At 34.2% G+C, this 18,934-nt stretch overlaps 1 protein-coding gene across 1 annotated transcript in view; it reads right to left on the bottom strand.

The window, feature by feature from the left end:
• The window catches only part of CCDC178 (coiled-coil domain containing 178), a 435,616-nt gene that overhangs the window by 40,149 nt on the left and 376,533 nt on the right, over positions 1–18,934 (bottom strand). Inside the window, exon 19 of the mRNA XM_040478494.1 lies at positions 4,441–4,575. Within this exon, the coding sequence (XP_040334428.1) occupies positions 4,441–4,575 (135 nt within the window). The remainder of the gene's footprint in view (positions 1–4,440; positions 4,576–18,934) is intronic.

Raw genomic sequence — 18,934 nt, 5'->3', positions numbered from 1 at the left:
ACTGCTGGCAGCCACGGTCTGGTCTGTTTTACTCCCAAACCTCGTCTTCACCCCTCCTACCTTCTTCAGTGTGGCCTCTTCCCTAATGTTAGTTGTGGAGTTTTTTCTGCCAGACTTCAGGTCATTTTCTGAGTTACTGAAGCTGATGTGAGTGTTATCTAGTTGTCTCTGTGGGAAAAGGCGAGCTTAGGGGTCCTCCCACTCCACCATCTTTCCAGCCTCTAACCAAGTGAATTTAGATTTTTATCCTGTTATTTTTTTTCTGGCTTTTTAAAATTTGCAAAGTTCTCTTCCAAAAATAAGAAATTGGTCTGTCCCTATATGTATTTTGTTTGTGTGTGTCCATGCACATGCACATGCACATGTCTGAAATGATTAAACACCTTACTTCTGTGTCATCAAAATTCTTGGCAAAGTACCCAGAGAATGCTTTTGTTTATTACTATACAGAGTTCTAGGCACCTAAAGCTTGAAAGAACCTTTAAGGTTATCACATTGAATCTTAATAAACCACTTCACCACATAATGAACCACATAATAATCAATTCACTCAACAAATATTTTGAGTCATTATGTTTCAAGAACTATTGTTGGTGCTAAGAGGATAAAGATGAACAAACCAGACATGCTTTTCAATGGAGAAGGCTCATTCTAGTGGGTGAAGGGATACAGACCACACACACAGGTTTGTGCAAGAAGGTCAGGTGAACATTCCAGGAGTACAGCCTGAGAAGGTGCTCTCTGGGCTGACTCTTGGCCAGTGTGCTCTCCCTCAATCACTGCACTGCTTTTGCTGGAGCACCAGCAGTGCATGCTTGGACAAAAATACTTCTGAAGAGTGTATTCCTCTTGAGCCCAAACTCACCATCCAACCTCTTCCACTATGGGTCCAAGTACTGCCCTCTGGAGGTCAACAAAATATATATGTGCCAATGTTCACTTAATCCTTCAGATGTTTGTCTTTCTAAGGTCTTTTCCTTTTATAATTAAACATTCTAAATTTGTATATTTTTCCTTCTCCCTGATTTTATTAGATCACTGCTCTCTGCTGTATCAATATGGCCCTTAAACTATAGTTCCCAAACCTGTATAAAATACTGCAGATATACTCAACTTTTGGAAAAAGGCAATGGAACTATCATCTCCTTTAACAAGACGAAACATTTGTGCCTATGAAGTCTAAGATCACATGAACATTCTGTTGCCACATCATATTCTCATTTAAATAATGAGTTAATCTCCAGTCTTTTTTCCAAATGAGATACCAAAGAGGTATTAAATATCACTATATTAAATAAATCAAAAGTAAAAAGAGAAAAATAATGCAATAATAGTACTTTAAATGGGCTTAGATATGAGGTTAGGACTATAAAATATGCCCTACACTATCAGATTCAATAAGTCTCATATGCTTGTCAGAGTTGGAACATGGCATTGGTGTTAAGACTGTAATAGCTCACTTTGGATCATATTAAAATTGCAGTCAACTAAAATCCATATATATACATATAAATATTTATATATATTTAATAAATGGCTTTGATGTCAAATACACAAATTCTTTATTTCAGCTATAGTTCATCTTACTGGTTTCTGCTTGATCACTGTTATTCAAAAGCTTATATGGCCCACCTGGTTTTCTGCCATCTGCAGATTTACCAATTATGCTTTCTTTTTTTTCTGATAGTCCTGCAAGTAATTGTTCCAAGCCCAAGGGTGAAACAAAGTTTCTTTTTTATGCATCACTATTTTGAATTGCTTTTGCTCAATATCAGTTATATATAGTTTACTTTTCAAAAGATTCATCAGATGATTTTCTCATCAAATAATTTACTAATATCTTATGGCATTTTAATACTACCTTCAAAATATAAAATGTTAGGTTTCCTAGTATTGACATGCTACTAAATCATATGAAAACAGAGGGCAATAGCCTCTGGTTTGTTAAGCAATTTTAGCCATGTTGACTCAAAACGTAGAGACTAACACCAGCAGACTCACTCTACAAACATATTAAATCACTCTATCATGTTCCAATTTAAAGATTTTTGATATAATGAGTGAAAACAAGATAGCCATGGGATACTTTCAGAAAACCTCAATGGCTTGCTATCATACACACTGAAAAACAACTGAGCAAGAATTGAACTAATTTCACTGATGGTGTAAAGCTCTAAAGGAGCTTAGAATCTTCTAGGAAGAAAAGCACAGCAGTAGGAATAAACTGTGGTTTGGTGATATGTACAGAATACAGTAAGAGGTCAAGGAAGAAGAAGGTGGGGGAAGTGCTCAGAAAGGATTTTGTCGATGAGATGTTTGATTTGAATCAGGTGTTCGTTAACAGGTACAGTAAAGAGTATTGCAGAAGGAGGTAAGACATTAGGCACAGGAAAGGAAGAAGGAGTCAAGAGGTTTCACACTAGAGAAATTTTGAAGTGGCTGAAATAGACTCTTAAGGAACTAATGTGGAGAGGGTTCATGAAGCTGGGGAGGTTAGCAGGGATTGGGTCATGAAGGTCATTGTGTACCACGTTGACGGTTTAGGACTTGAGTTTTCAGAGGATTGCCCATGTTTCTATAGTTTTATGGCAAGATTCTGAAATTTTTATTTTTTATATTCCTATTAAGAGCCAAGGTTGAATATTCTAAATTAAAGGCATCTCCCTCAGATAAGAATCCACTAAGTTATGTTCCTCAGGTTCCCCATATACAATCCAGCCTTGCCACTGTCTCTCTAAATGCAGAATAGTTGAGTTGTCCTACTGATACCAACCTATCATTTCTAACCTTTCATTTCCACTGTTGTATAACAACCATCAAAATAAGTAACTTAAAATCAAGTTTGGTAAAAAAAATTAAAATCAAGTTAATTTTAATAAAAACTTAGAGTAAGGAGTATTATAGGTTATGATTTGAGAGTTCACTTTACCAATATTCAGAAAGTTTCTACTGACATTTTCAATATTTCAAAATATATCCTAATTCACAATGAGGGTTTATCATTTGTAAGATATTTAAGAATGTTTACATTTAGGCAGTAGTATGAGATTTTCCTAAAATAATAATTAGAACATGCAAAATTATCTTTGAATATTTAAAAGGGAATCACAGATCACAGTCACTCCATAATTTTTAATGTACTGTCAACAGACTTTTAAGGAGAAAAAACACGTGCTACTGTCTTCAGAAATACTGCAATTGTAATTTATACTCAAACTTGTATATGAATATCTATTCAACCTACACCTTTAAGCTCTACCTTTCAAAACTCTAAATTTCTATTATTTAAATTTTTATTATAATCCATTATCAGTGGAATCCTTATATACAGTATATGTATGCAAATAGAGTCTATATACACCTTATATATGTACTTTGAATGGGATACACACACACACACACACACACACACACACACACACACACACATCCTCAGAGGAAAATAGCAAAAATAGCCACCAGTAAAAATGAAGAAGACAAAAAAAAAAAAAAGCCACCAGCTTTGGAAGTGTTATGCAAAATTCTTCAATTGTGGCAAAAGAATCATGAAATGCACACACAATTTAAATTTAAATTTAAATTTAAATTTAAATTTAAATTTAAATTTAGAAAAAGGCTTGGTGTGTTTAGGTTCAGCATGCATTGTTTATGCTGCAAGTTTATGAAAATTGTGGTTTTAAAGAGTGTGTGCATTTTATTTTATAGAATAAATACTTCTTTTTTTTTTTTTCTTTTACTAGAACAAGGCGGTGTTTGTTTTCCTTTGGGAACTCACTTTTTATGCATATTATGACATTTCAAATAGTAAAATATGAATTAAAAATTTAATTTTCCAGTAATAGCCTTCACATAGTTAATAGGGGTTTCTAAACAGATCAGAGTCTTGAAATAAAGACAAGTGATCCACTAAAATTTCTACAAACAGTCAAATCTCACATGTATCTGGAACCATTGTTACATTCTAATCCCAAATTGCTTCTTTTTCAAAGACAGTTATCTCCAAATCTGAAGAGGACGGGCCTCTTTCAAAATGGAAGGGGAAAGCAAACAGTTAAATAAAATAAACATAAGTGTCCTTTTCACTGAAGGAGGTTTCACACAAAAGCAACACAAGGCAACTGTTGACAGTATCTCTTAAACAGCTGAATGGCATCTGCAAAGCCTGAAGATTTGAAAATATATATTTACACCAAATATATTTATAAAAAATCTGTTTTGAGGTTTGTGAAAAATAAGCTCAATCTCCCTTTTCCCCCAAAGTATGCATGGTATATATGCTAACTTACTGAATTCATCCTTCATGCAATTCCAGTTTATTAAAGAGGTTAAAAATTTATAAAACTCTGATGGGATATGGTTTTAATGCTTCATCACACTACCCATCATTTGCTTTTCAATCTAGATCAGAATGATCTTTCCTACTTCCCTGCAATCACCTACCTGCACAGCTAATATTTTCTGAATACTCTCTTGAGAGTCTGTCTGGAACTTGGCCAGCCTCATCTGGCCGCAGAGGACCACCAGTTTGAAGTGATTCTGCCACACCTTGTGTATCCTTCTTTGCAGCTGACAGAGCTAAAGGGAAGAGGGAGGGGGCAAAAACACAAGTCAGAGTAGGAGAGGAAATTAATGGCAGTGTTCAAGAAGAATGATGGAGGGAAATATAGAAAGCAGTCAATAGCCCATTCTGCACTGTACGGACCTGACAGGAATTTCACAGTCTCCTGATTTTTCAGCCCACTCATGTGCATTCATCAGAAACCAGTCACATCTGGCCGCCAGGATGGGGGGTTAATTTTCTCTAAATGCCTCAGCAGTTTTGTTCTAGCTGAGGCAAACTCTGTGACTGCAAAGCTGATGAGTAAAATATTTCTACTTCACCCAGTTTAACTCAAAACCGATAGCCTCGGGACATATTGAACCTTTCTTTAAAAAAATAATCTTTTGAAGCTTTTTTGAATGGCACATCAGGTCGGGCCAAAGTTTAAAAATGCAACTTTAGGACTTTGATGGACACCATTGCTTCTTTTTTTTTCCTCATAAAGCTCACCATTGCTTGGCAATGTGTGCTTTAGAGCATGACAAAACTAAAGAGAATTAACTTAGCCATCAACTGCTGAGGGAGAACAATAACAGGGAAGAAATTTCCAGCTAGAACTCCCTATTAATCTGCCTCCCTCTGACTATGTGGCATGGAAACATCTCACTGCACTAACGTACAGTGGACACAGTGGTTAGAGGTGACACGTTTAATACAACACAGAATTTACACAGGAAAATATTTCTCCTATGAGGCATCCTATACTTTTTGAAGTTTAATATAAAACCAAACAACAACAACTAACACAGTAGAAGTTTTCCCAAGACAATGAACATTTGTCCCTCAACAGTTAACATAACCACACTATATAGAATTGCTACAATAAGGTTATTTTCAAAGAAATACAGTTCATAAAAATAAATGATAAAAACCGTATTAAAAACACTTTAATATATTGTCATTGAAACCTCATTTTTTTTGGTTATGTGGATAATTGTTTATGTTGATTTCTTTTTAGTGTATTTTTCAGGGTGAAAAAATAAACACCACAAATTTCGTATCAAACATTTCTTCACAACAGAATAAAAACATGTCACAAATTATGGTTATTTTATGTTTTATTTATTGATCTGCATACTGGCTACATGTTAGGGATACTTGCAAAATTTGATCAGACTGTGCATGGAGGGCTTGTGAACTCTTCTGCAAGCATATTTCAATAAAACAGTTTACTTAAAAACAATTTTTAACATAATCACCTGGTGTTGCATGTGAATTGGCTATAATCATTACCTTCATTATGCATTGTAATAAGCAACACACAGGTATTTATGCAGGTCCACAGAATAAAAACCACTATTCTTTGTTAATTGATCAACTTGTGAAGAAAACATAACCTTGAAAACTATAGAATTTCAGCTTGTTAAGTGCCGAAATACATTACTCCTGGGATTACATTAAGGGCATTTCACATCATTTATGCTATTGAATTAAAGATTAACATCACTTTTTGAAGAGAAAGTCTGTCAATATTAAATGGTTTTCTGTAATATTTAATAATTTTAATATAATATTAAAATAATTTTTCTGCCAACTCTGACAGCCATTGGGGCAGCGTATGCTGTATCTTAATGTACTCACTAAGACATTAAAGACACTTTAGTCTGTGGATTACTCCATTACTATGGTATCTGCAAATATGACAAAAGGCAAATAAGAGGAAGATAGATTTTAGAGGAATTCTTCAAACCGAAGGTAATTTTTTTTACAAGTGGGAGCTCTCAACATGTGAAAGATTTTACAAGTGGGAACTCATTAACCAAAGTGAACGGAATGGTAATGTTTCCCATATCCACATCGTAAATGAAGAGAACAGCTGTATACGTTAAATCTATTTTATTCAGTTTTCTGAATTTTGGCTTGAGGTAGCCACAAAGGTCTTAAATTAGTCCATATACAAATGATAAACTACTTAATCTGAGAAGTTCCTTAAGTATCAACTAAGAAAGAGTAATATCTCAAGAGAGTTTGTTTGTTTGTTTGTTTTTAATTTATAGCTAATAGGCCTCTGAAAAAAGAACTGGGACAGAATAAAAACTGAAGAAATTCTTACAAAGAGAGAATCAGCATCCAGTAATCGTCACATATATACACACACATATCCACACTAAAGAAAATGAGATGATCAACAATAATATATATGGAGAAATATTTAAGATGCTGGAAATGACACTTGATTTAATATAAAGCTTGACTATGCTGACAACTATTTTAAGAAAATGGTTATGATGAAAGCCCACTTGTAAGATGTCAGTAGACAGTTATCACTCAATAAATACTGAAATTAACTCAATAAAATGAGCTGGTAAAATTTTAGTGGTGAAGCAAAGAAGAAAGTAAGACTTTCACAAACTTACTAGTTAATAAGAGAAAAGAAAAATAAACAAAGTAAACATAAGCGACACAAAAATAGGTAAAAGGAAAATTAAAGAGAAGTTGTGAGTGGAAAAGTACTTTGGGTAGACACAACTGAGGTTGGAAACCCAAAGGAACTGGAACGGTTTCTGACATCTCCACCTTCAATTAACCTTGTGTTTCTGTAATGAAAATCTTCAATGATTATATCCTTGAAATGTAATCATTTATTCCTGATATGATTATATTCCTTCCTTCTCCTTCATATTTTAGGGAAGATGAAGTGGAATGAGAGAGGAAGTGGTAGAGAAACAAACAAACAAAATGGTAAGGGACACAGACACACTGGAAAGGGTTATAGCAACGGCACAGTAAGGACTTGCCATGCACTTAGAAGAATGGAATTTAGAACCATTGACAGAGTAACCAGGCTGCTGCTTAGCCCCAAGTGCATACTACAAAAATTTTGGACAAGAATGTATATATTCTCATAGCAAACTCAGAAGGAGCACACAGGAACAGGAAAAGAGTCATTTTGAAAAAAAAGATACTCAACTTCAGGGCCCTCAGTTTTGTACACAAAGAGAAAGGATATTCAATGGCATCAGGAAAGCTGAGTCAGGCAACAGTTGGCGTGTACTCTGAGACATTTAAAATGGCAAAAAAGGGGGCGCCTGGGTGGCTCAGTCAGTTTCGAGTCCGACTCTTGATTTCAGCTCAGGTCATGATGTCATCGTTTGTGGGATTGAGCCCCACATTGGGCTCTGCTCTGACAACATGGACCCTGCTTGTAATCCTCTCTCTCTGCCCCTCCCATGCTGGTGCATGGGTGCTTTCTCTCTCTCTCTCTCTCAAAATAAAAAATAAACTTGAAAAAAAAGTTTAAATGGCAAAAAGGAATGTAGTTTTCTTTCTTTTTTTTTATCCCCAGCTTATTTATTTATTTTAAATATAATTTATTGTCAAATGGGTTTCTATTCTGCAAATGGCTAGATTTCATTCTTTCTCATTACCAAGTACTCTTCCATTGTATATATAAACCACATCTTCTTTACCCATTCATCACTTGATGGACATTTAGGTGCTTTCCATAGTTTAGCTATTGTTGAAAGTGCTGCTATAAACCTTGGGATATAAGTGCCCCTATGCATCAGCACTCCTGTATCCTTTGGGTAGATTCCTAGCAGTGCTATTGCTGGGCCATAGGGTAGTTCTATTTTTAATTTTTTGAGGAACCTTCTCACTGTTTTCCAGAGCGGCTGCACCAGTTTGCATTCCCACCAGCAGTGCAAGAGGGTTCCCGTTTCTCCACATCCTCACCAGCATCTATAGTCTCCTGATTTGTTCATTTTAGCCACTCTGACTGGCATGAGGTGATATCTCACTGTAGTTTTGACTTGTATTTCCCTGATGAGGAGTGACGTTGAGCATCTCTTCATGTGTCTGTCGGCCACCTGGATGTCTTCTTTGGAAAACTGCCTATTCATGTCTTCTGCCCATTTCTTTCCTGGATTATTTGTTTTTTGGGTGTGCAGTTTGATGAGTTCTTTATAGATTTTAGATACTAGCCTGTTATCCGATATGTACTTGGCAAATATCTTCCCTCATTCTGTCAGTTGCCTTTTAGTTTTGTTGATTGTTTCCTTTGCAGTGCAGAAGCTTTTTATCGTGATAAGGTTCCAATAGTTCATTTTTAGGAATGTGGTTTTCTAACAATGGTTTGTGGACAGTTTGAATTTGTAGTAGATTTGGTAAGTTGGGCTCCAGTACTTGCTTTGTGAGTTCTTTGCTGAAGGAAGCCCAAAGACAAAATTCATTGATATTTCTTTTGAGATAATGATCACTATGTAGCTATTCAGAATGAAAAAAAAAATCAATGTCCACATTGATGTGGTATTTCAGATACAAAGAGCTGGTGTCAATGTCAGCATTGCATACAATGTCCATTTGTATATAATATACATTTATACATTTGGTAAAAATTCCTTCTGATTAAATTTTATTAGTCTTCTATGATATTTATTAAATTTAAAGCTTGATATTCTCTGTTAGTAAAATAGAGTAAATTAAAGTTGTCACTTGCAAGAATGAAAGATTCTCCATTTTCCTATGTTATACAAAATTATATGAATTCTGTTTTTAACCCAAGTTATTTGATGACTTATATAAATTCATGAAAACTAGCAACTCCTATATATCACACAAATCTGGCCTTAATACTAAATATAATATATATATATATATATATATATATATAACAACACATAAACCCTCTAATTACATAGATTTAGATTTATATTATTTTATTGCTGTTATACATGTGAAAATTATAATATTTTAAGAATAATATAAACTATTTGATATTCCAGTCAAAGGTTTCAAAAACATTAGGCCCAACCATAAACAAATCAGCACCAAAATACTGCCTTACACCATTCTCATATTCTCAACACTGAAATTAGAAATTTCAAAGCATCACTTTTTTGGTTATTTTCCAAGGCCAGGTTGGAGTATGCAGTTGTCTGGCTTATGTTATGGAGGAGACAAAAATAAGTAAAGCCTTCTTATCCTAACCCAAAGGGGAAAATTGGGACACGTTGTGAAGAATGGGGCCATATAGAGGTGAATAATATTTGATATTTACTGTCAGAGAAAAACAGTGTTTGTAGGTGTGATTTTAAAAATAGGCCTTCAAATTATGAAAGCAGAATACACTCCTCTATCTCCCTTTGAGTGTAGGCTGGATATAGGGCCTCTCTTCTAAAGAACAGAATATGGCAGAAGATAGGATGCACACACACACAACACACACACACACACACCAAGGTTTCTGTTTTAGATTTTCTCTCTCTCTCTAATTCTCTCAGATCTTTTGATCTGGGCTAGCCAACTCTCATGTTGTATAAGCAGCTCTATGAAAGACCCACATGGGGAGGAACTGAAGCTTCTTTTTGCCAACAGCCCCTTGTGAGTGATCTTGAAAGCAGATTCTCCAATCTATTCAGACGACTCCCATCCTGACCAACAACTTGACTGAGACCTTGTAGGAGGCCATGAGCCAAAATCACCCATCTAAGCTGCTCCTAGTTCTGGTCTCTCGGAAACTTTGTGAGAAAATAAATGTTTATTGGCTTAAGCTGCTAAATTTGGGGACAACTTATTGCAGCAATAGTTAATGATAGATTTTTAACTCTCTCTCTTCTCTCTTTGCCTAGGAAGAAAATAATTTACTATCTATATTTTCTGAATGGAAAGGAAAAGTGATCGCCTAATTTACTGTTTGGCTTAAGACTGAAACTGAAAATGATTTATTAGTAATAAGAGGGTGATTAATAAATACTTATTGATTGATAGAATGTAGGTTGTGCCATCTATGGAGCGAAGACAGCATAAAGGAACTATAATTTAATAGTTCCAGAAATTTAAAAATGGTTCATTATCAGCAAATATTTTCGTGTAATACATCAACACATCAACGAAAAGATAATCATCCTAAAAGAAATTGATATGAATAAACACAGAATGAAACCAATCAACAATGAAAAAAATTATCTTAGCAAAGTAGGAAGCTTAACCGACTGAGCCACCCAGGCACCCCACATTTAAATCAGTGGAGAAAAAGATGGCATAATTGGTTTTCTCTATACAAGTATGTAAAATAAAATTAGATCCTTAACTTACAATATACACTAACATAAAAGCAAGGTAGACTAAAATGAGAAAAAATTAAACTTTAACTGATCTTTAGAAGGGGAAGCAGTTTTAAACAAAATACTGATATAATACATTCTAATGGAAAGAACTGAAACATTTAATCATACCAAATTTTTTAAAATTTAAATTTAAACAGAGTAACAAAATGAACCAGTGGTTTAGAGAAGATATTAACAACACTCACAGCTAGCAAGGATTCTTTTAAAGTAGAAAGAGCCCGTATAAATTGATAAGGAAAAACACACATAATATACCAGAAAAATGGCCAAATACTACAAATAGGCAATTCATAGAAAAGAAAGCTATTTTGTCTGTAAACATTTGAAAACATGTTCAACGTCAATGGTAGAGCACAAATAAATACCATTTACACTCATCTGATTGGCAATTATTACACAAAACTGTCCATATCAATTCTTGGTACAATGTGGAAAAAACTGAGCTCTCATACACTGTCCAAATTTGAGTATAACTTGACACAATGACTTTGGAGAGCAATTTGACGTTATGTATTAAAGTTGGAGATGTAGCTCACCTTTGATCCAGTAATTATACTCCATATTCTAGACCAGCAATTCTCAAGATCAGCAGGATCAATATCACAACAGAACTTGTTAGAAATATAGTTATTCAGACCTACTGACTCAGAAACTCTGGAGCCCAACAACTGGTATTTCAACAAGACTTCCAGGTATCTAATGCATGCGAAAGTCAGAGGTACTGCTCTTGAAAGAGTCATAACATGTTCCCAAGGAAACATATAAAATAATGTTCATTTACAGCATTGCTTGCAATAGTGAAAATGTGGAAACAATCTAATTGTCTACACTTGAGTAATAACAAACAAACAAACATTGTAATATGTTCATATCCTAAAGCCTAGAATTTAAAATAAATACAGTAATATCACAAGTAATGTGTACAGTATAACATTTAAATGTAAAAAATGAAAACTAGGGTTGCCTGGGTGGCTCAGTTGGTTAAGCATTCGACTCTTGGTTTAGGCTCAGGTCATGATCTCACGGTTTAAGCAGTTCAAGCCTCCTTCAGGCTCCATGCTGACCATGTGGAACTTGTTTGAGATTCTATGTCTCCCTCTCTCTCTGCCCCTCCCCCACTCTTTCTGACTCGTCTCTCAATTTTTTTTTTAATGTTTATTTATTTTTGAGAGAAAGAGCGCGAGGTGGGGGGTGGGGGGTGTGGTGCAGACAAAAGAAGAGGGAGACATAGAATCCAAAGCAGGCTCCAGGCTCCGAGCTGTCAGCACAGAGCCTGACGCAGGCCTCGAACCCACAAACCATGAGATCACAATCTGACCCGAAGTTGGACACTTAACTGGCTGAGCCACCAAGGTGCCCCTCAAAATAAATAAACTTAAAAAATGAAAACTGATCATTTACATTTTAAATTAATTACAATTAATAAAATTAAATAGTTAAAATTACAATTAATAAAAATATGGATGGAATTGATAAGCACCTAGTGTTTAGGCAGGCAGAGGGTTTTAAGTGTATTTATACTGGTGTAAACATCCAAAGCAAATATGGCAAATGTCAGAATTTACAGAGCTGTGAGCGGTACATGGAAATTTATCATAAAACTTACATGTAACTCTGTAACTTACCATATGTTTAGTTGTTTCATTAAAAAAAACCCTGTAGGTTAAGCTTACATGCCTTCAAAAAGACATCCTGTATATTTTGTCCTTCAGGATTATTCCCTGTTAGAGAATTTACTATAATCTAGTTTAAAAAATCCTATTATATTTGACCATCTGCTAAAATATAAAAAAGGCTTTTTTGTACAAAATTTTTATTATGTATCCACACAGCATGATCTTACCTATAATGAAAGAGCTATCCAAAATATTAAAAGACTTTAAATCAATAAGGAATTAATTACTACTTCTTGTTGCTTCTTAAATTGCCTAAAAATGTTGGCATTTCCTCACATCCTGCTTACATAATTAAAACAGCTGTTGAACAGTAACATTGTAACTTATTTCATACTAAATGGAAGATCTACACATGTGGCCTAGGTACATGACAATTTGAATTTGCTAGAATCAGGGGAGGATTGGTGGAATATCCATTGGAAAAAAAACGTAAAAATATGTAAAATAATGAATAGAACTTTGAAGAAAGTTGTTTATAAACCTTCAACTTAGTCCTTAGATTAAAACTAATCCTTTTTTTGTGACTTAACTTTTCTAACATTCTCAAATCATAACATCAGGTCCCAAATAAGAATAATTGCAGTTAACATTTTTTATTAGTCATATTGATTTCATAAAGATGCTTTGCTAAGTCAAAGTTTTAAAGTTTTACTGATTTATTTGTTTGTTTGTTTGTTTGTTTAGAGAGAAAGCACAAGTGGGGGAGGAAAAGAGAGAGAGGGAATGAGAGAGAATCTCAAGCAGGCTCCACACTGTCAGCGCAGAGCCTGATGTGGGGCTCGAACTCATGAACCATGAGATCATGACCTGAGCCAAAATGGCATGACAGACAGTCAGACACTTAACTGACTTGACTGAGCCACCCACATGCTCCTGCTAAGACAAAATTTGAAAGGCCACAATAGAGACCAGATATTAAAAATACATTAATCAAAATAAACAAAATTTTTTGTAAGCTTATACACACATTGCATGTTCTGTGTCGAAACAGTAGTAGACTAGTGTGTTTTTTCTTACAAAAATTCCTTATATTGTCTCTGTGTTTTACATAACATAAATATCATTACAAACATGCTTTAGATAAAATTAAATCATTTTTAGAGACATATGGTGCCCAAAATTAACTCCCCAAAGCACATAATTTAACTGGCTTTTGCAATTTAAGAACCCTGGAAAAAAAGAAAGGGAACATTTCAAGGAAATGAGAAGTGTCCTTATAATGAATTTCTGCTTATAAGAATCAGACATAACAACAGTCTTTTTAATTAAAATACAAATACCATATGTATAGTTATCTGAAAATGAACTATAAATTGTTTTGCAGGAAAACAAAGACCAGTCAATACTGAAAACACAAAGTCCCTTAAAATTCAAAGGTAATACTGGCAGGACTGATAGGTCAAGGACAGCACTCAAGGTTCTTTGTCTAGGAATAATGATTTTCCATCACTGGAAAATGAAAACAATTGCTGAAGATTTAACTGTATGAGACAGATTTTAAAATAATACTCTATCTATACCTTTTTTGAGGAAAATATCTTTATAAAAACTGAATGATAGTTCAAAAGAACACAGAATTCCCCTGCATACAGGAAGATTCCATTGGATACAACATTCAAACAGGAAATTCATAGAATCACTGAAATAAACAACCCTCATCAAAGTAACATGTAGGACAAATGTGAAAGATGTGCAACATTGCAAATTCTTGAAGTGAAAGTCATTTCCCAGTACACCAGAGTGGGAATTGGGAGTGGGTATATATGGTGGTGATGACACACAATTGTTAGACGTTACAGGATTTCTGAAGGAAGGACCAGCGTATGCATGGATTTACTCATCACAGGTGTCTGAAAACTTAAAAGTTCATCTGATGTGACCACCAGTGAGTTGGGAATTTCATAGGTGAGAAGCCTGCAGAGCAGAAATAGTATGGAGGACTTTTCCATGGGAGAAAATGAAAGCATTTCAGACAATCTACTTCTATTTTCTAGCTATAAACATAGTCAAGCAAATAGTCCCACTGTAGAAGCAGCTCGAAGAAAAAATTACACATATTTGACAAAGGAGAGAAAAAAGCATGCTGTATTCTGCAGATTTGTATTTGTACCTTTGGTAATCCAATTAAAATGATAAGCTTTGACAAAATATGATGAAGGCCACTTGGAAAAAATAACAGCATTTTCCTATAGGAATAGATTTTAAATGATAGATAATAGAAACATACATACAGTCATTCATTTGCACTAGAATCTTAAAATAATGATTACAATTTCTGATCTGCTTGTTATAAGGTTTTATATAGTGGAAGCATACTTCCTTTTTCTCTTTCTGACAGATAAATAAAACTGATAAGTGAAGATATGTGCATGCAATTTTAATTCAACAGAGTGATGTAAAGTGGGCGCAGCTCACAAGGCAAATAGCATAAGCCTTATCAGTTCTGTTTATCGTAATAACCCAAACAATGGCAATTACAAACTACTCCACAGATTTTTGGCACGGCGGGAATGACAGATATACAAAATCCAGTTAATTCTGATCTTTTTATAGTACTCAGTTACCAAGCTACACATGTACAATATACAAACCTCAAAAGTAATGAGATATTTATTATCAAATCTGTTCCACAGACTGGTGTTAAAGATCAAATACCTCATTTCTGGAAACCCCTGGCGTCAATTGCTTAGGTATACTTAAAAAATAAAATAAGACTCTCATGCATTTCAAACCTAGAACTGGCCTTTAAAAAATTAATAAAGAACCACTCTTTTATTCTAATTATATAAAGAACAGTACATTTCAAAATTCTCTGTTTGGACTTCTGCTAATATATAAAAACCCTAACGGCATGACAGAAAGCAAACTGAACTATAGCAAACACTACTAATTCTTGCAGTTAATACTGAAAGATCAAATCTGTCCCTTTATATGAATATACACATGAATTTCTATTATGTATGCTATGATTTTACCACATACGATGACATACAGATAGCTAATTTAGTATTTTATATATTTAATAGTAATAAGGTATAAAACTCACAGACTTCTTAGTTTCTCATGTGTCTGGTTCTGAAATAAATTACTATATTCTGATTAATATTTGATTTTAAAATGGTAAAGATAATTATTTTTTAATTTAAATGATAAATTTCACAGGCAAATTCTACGAAGGGCTCAAAACTCACTAAATATTCTTAATTCTAAAATTATAATTCCTTGTGATTTAAAACAAGAGGCTAGGTCAAGAATAAAACAACTTTTAAAATTCTGTAATAGAGGTTATTTTCATAAGAAAAAAATAACATTGCTCAAATGAAAAACTAGCTGTTTTTAAGAAGTTGCAAATGATATTATTAGATAAAGACTAAAAACAAAGGTTATGTTGTCACTGCACTTAAGAGCTGAACATAATCTTAAAGTATCCACTTCCTTGCCTGCCTGTCCATCATTTTCCCAAGAGTAATTAAATCCCTTCATTTTAAGATGTGATTAAATGCATGCCCTAAGCTGGCTTTTTGGTGTTCATTTATGAGTGGTGGTTGAATAATTTTCTTTCAAGATTATCCACAGTATTATCTTTACAATCTTATAGGAGACCCACTTGTTCTGATGCAAGTGAATTAAAATAATACTTTAAAAATCACATTTAACTAAATTAATTCACAATAAAAACATTATATCAAAAATGATTAATTATAGAGCTCCCTGGTTTATTCACAGGAAGAAATATAGTATTCTTCTACTTTAAAGACATCAAGTCTATTATAAATATCCTCAGTATCTTAATTTCTTTTACACACAAGTAAACATAAAAGTTTCTGAAATTATTTGTTTTAAACTACTTGCAAAAATTAACTGAAAGTGTGAAGAAAATATGAAACACAATCATGCAATGAGGCAGAGCCTGGGAGCAGAAATAAACTAGTCCACAGCTATAAGAAATCAGGGGTCGGGGTTCAAGTAAGTGTGAGCTTTTTAAAAAATTACATCTGGAGTGCAGGTCTTATGACCTTAGTCTTGTCTTAGTTTCTTGTTACTGATCTAGTATTATTTTGGGGCTAGAAGGATTTTAACAAAAAGAAGAAAATCAGCAAAATAGTAGCTTGTCATAGATGCCAAAATTTTACTAATCCATTTATTGGCTTGAACAAGAGTATCTAATTGAACACAGGTTACAAAAAATATTATCAAAACATGTAATAAATAATAAAACAGTGCCTTTTATTTATTATATATATGTTTTATTTTTTATTTTTTAAAACTCACATCCAAATTAGCATATAGTACAACAATAATTTCAGGAGTAGATTCCTTAGTGCCCCTTACCTATTTAGCCCATCGCCCCTCCTGCAACCCCTCCATTAACCCTCAGTTTGTTCTCCATATTTATGAGTCTCTTCTGTTTTGTCCCCCTCCCTGTTTTTATATTATTTTTGCTTCCCTTCCCTTATGTTTATCTGTTTTGTCTCATAAAGTCTTCATATGAGTGAAGTCATACGATTTTTGTCTTTCTCTGACTGACTAATTTCACTTAGCATAATACCCTCCAGTTCCATCCACGTAGTTGCAAATGGCAAAATTTCATTCCTTTTGATTGCCAAGTAATACTCCATTATATATATATAATCACACATCTTCTTTATCCACTCATCCATCGATGGACATTTGGGCTCTTATCATACTTTGACTATTGTTGATAGAGCTGCTATAAACATGGGGGTGCATGTGTCCCTTTGAAACAGCACACCTGTATCCCGTGGATAAATGCCTAGTAGTGCAATTGCTAAGTCATAGGGTAGTTCTATTTTTAGTTTTTTGAGGAACCTTTATACTGTTTTCCAGAGTGGCTGCACCAGCTTGCATTGCCACCAACAATGCAAAAGAAATCTTTTTCGGCATCCTTGCCAACATCTGTTGTTGCCTGAGTTGTTAATGGTAGTTCTATTTTTAGTTTTTTGAGGAACTTCCATACTGTTTTCCAGAGTGGCTGCACCAGCTAGCATTCCCACCAACAATGCAAAAGAGATCCTCTTTCTCCGCATCATTGCCAACATCTGTTGTTGCCTGAGTTAAAACAGTGCCTTTTAAGAATCAGTTGCTAATCTCATTCTTACAGCAAACATTTTGAACTAAATTCCAAGATAGTCAAAGAACTGAAAAGAACAATGGTGACAATGATTAACATAAATGGAATGACAGTAACTCACAGTAAGAAAATTACAAACGTTCTGCTAAATTCTGGAAATTTCTGATGATAATGGATGAATCATTGGATATTTGAAAACTCAATGCCGATACTAGCATTCCATGTGACCTTGAGTAACCATGTCATTTGAACCTTAATTGACTCATTGAAGGAAGAAGTGTAATACTAAACAGGATTGACAGTAAAATATGTAGCCATGTGGCATTTCTGGTTCTCTAGAGGAATTTAGAAATCTCTTGTCTCCTTTTGTCTTTCCATTTCTTCAGCTCCTTCACTCTTCAGACCTCTCCTACCACTTCACTGAAATGGCTCTAGCAAAGATCACCTGCAACATCTTATATGGCTAAAGTTAAAAAAACTATTTTTATTTGAGTATGGTTGATACACAATACTACATTAGTTTCAGATGTACAACATAGTGATTTACCATCTCTATACGCTAGGCTGTGCTCACCACATATGCAGCTATCATCTGTAGCCATACAATGTTCTTACAATATCATTGACCTAATTCCCTTTGCTGTACCTTTTATTCCCATGACTTACTCATTCAATAACTAGAAGCCTGTACTTCCCACTTCCCTTCATCCATTTTGGCCTTCCCTCAGGCAACAATCAGTTTGTTCTCTATATTTATAGGTCTGATTCTGCTATGTGTTTGTTTATTCATTTGTTTTGTTTTTTAAATTCCACATATGAGTGAAATCATATGATATTTCACTGTGTCTTTCTCTGACTTATTTCACTTAGCATAATACCTTCTAGGTCTATCCATGTTGTTGAAAATGGCAAGATCTCATCCTTTTTTTTATGGCTGCACAATATTCCATTGTGTATATATATATCTTCTCTATCTGTTCATTTCTCAATGAAGAGTTAGGTTGCTTCTATATCTACTATGTATAATGCTGCAATAAATACAGGGGATGCATATATCTTCTCTAATTAGTGTTTTCATTGTCTTTCAGTAAATACCCAGTAGTGGAATTATTAGATCACATGGTAATTATGTTTTTAAGTTTTTGAAGAACCTCCATACTGTTTTCCACAGTGGCTGTACCAATGTACAGTCCCACCAACAGTGCACGAGACTTCCTTTTTCTCCACATCCTTGCCAACCCTGTTATTTCTTGTCTTTTTGATTGTAGCCATTCTGACAGGTGTAGGGGTGATATCTCATTGTGGTTTTGATTTGCACTTCCCTGGGATTAGTGATATTGAGTGTCTTTCCATGTGTCTACTAATCATCTGTACATCTTCTGTGAAAAAAGGTCTATTCAGGTACTCTGCCCATTTTTTAATTGGATTGTTTTTTGGTGTTGAGTTGTAGAAGTTCTTGATATATTTTGGATATTAATCCTTACTGGATATATTATTT

This window comes from Herpailurus yagouaroundi, unplaced genomic scaffold (assembly GCF_014898765.1).
Source record: "Herpailurus yagouaroundi ecotype Mexico unplaced genomic scaffold, PumYag 142, whole genome shotgun sequence".
NCBI classification, from domain to species: Eukaryota; Metazoa; Chordata; class Mammalia; order Carnivora; family Felidae; genus Herpailurus; species Herpailurus yagouaroundi.
This window is presented reverse-complemented; position numbering and strand designations above follow the sequence as displayed.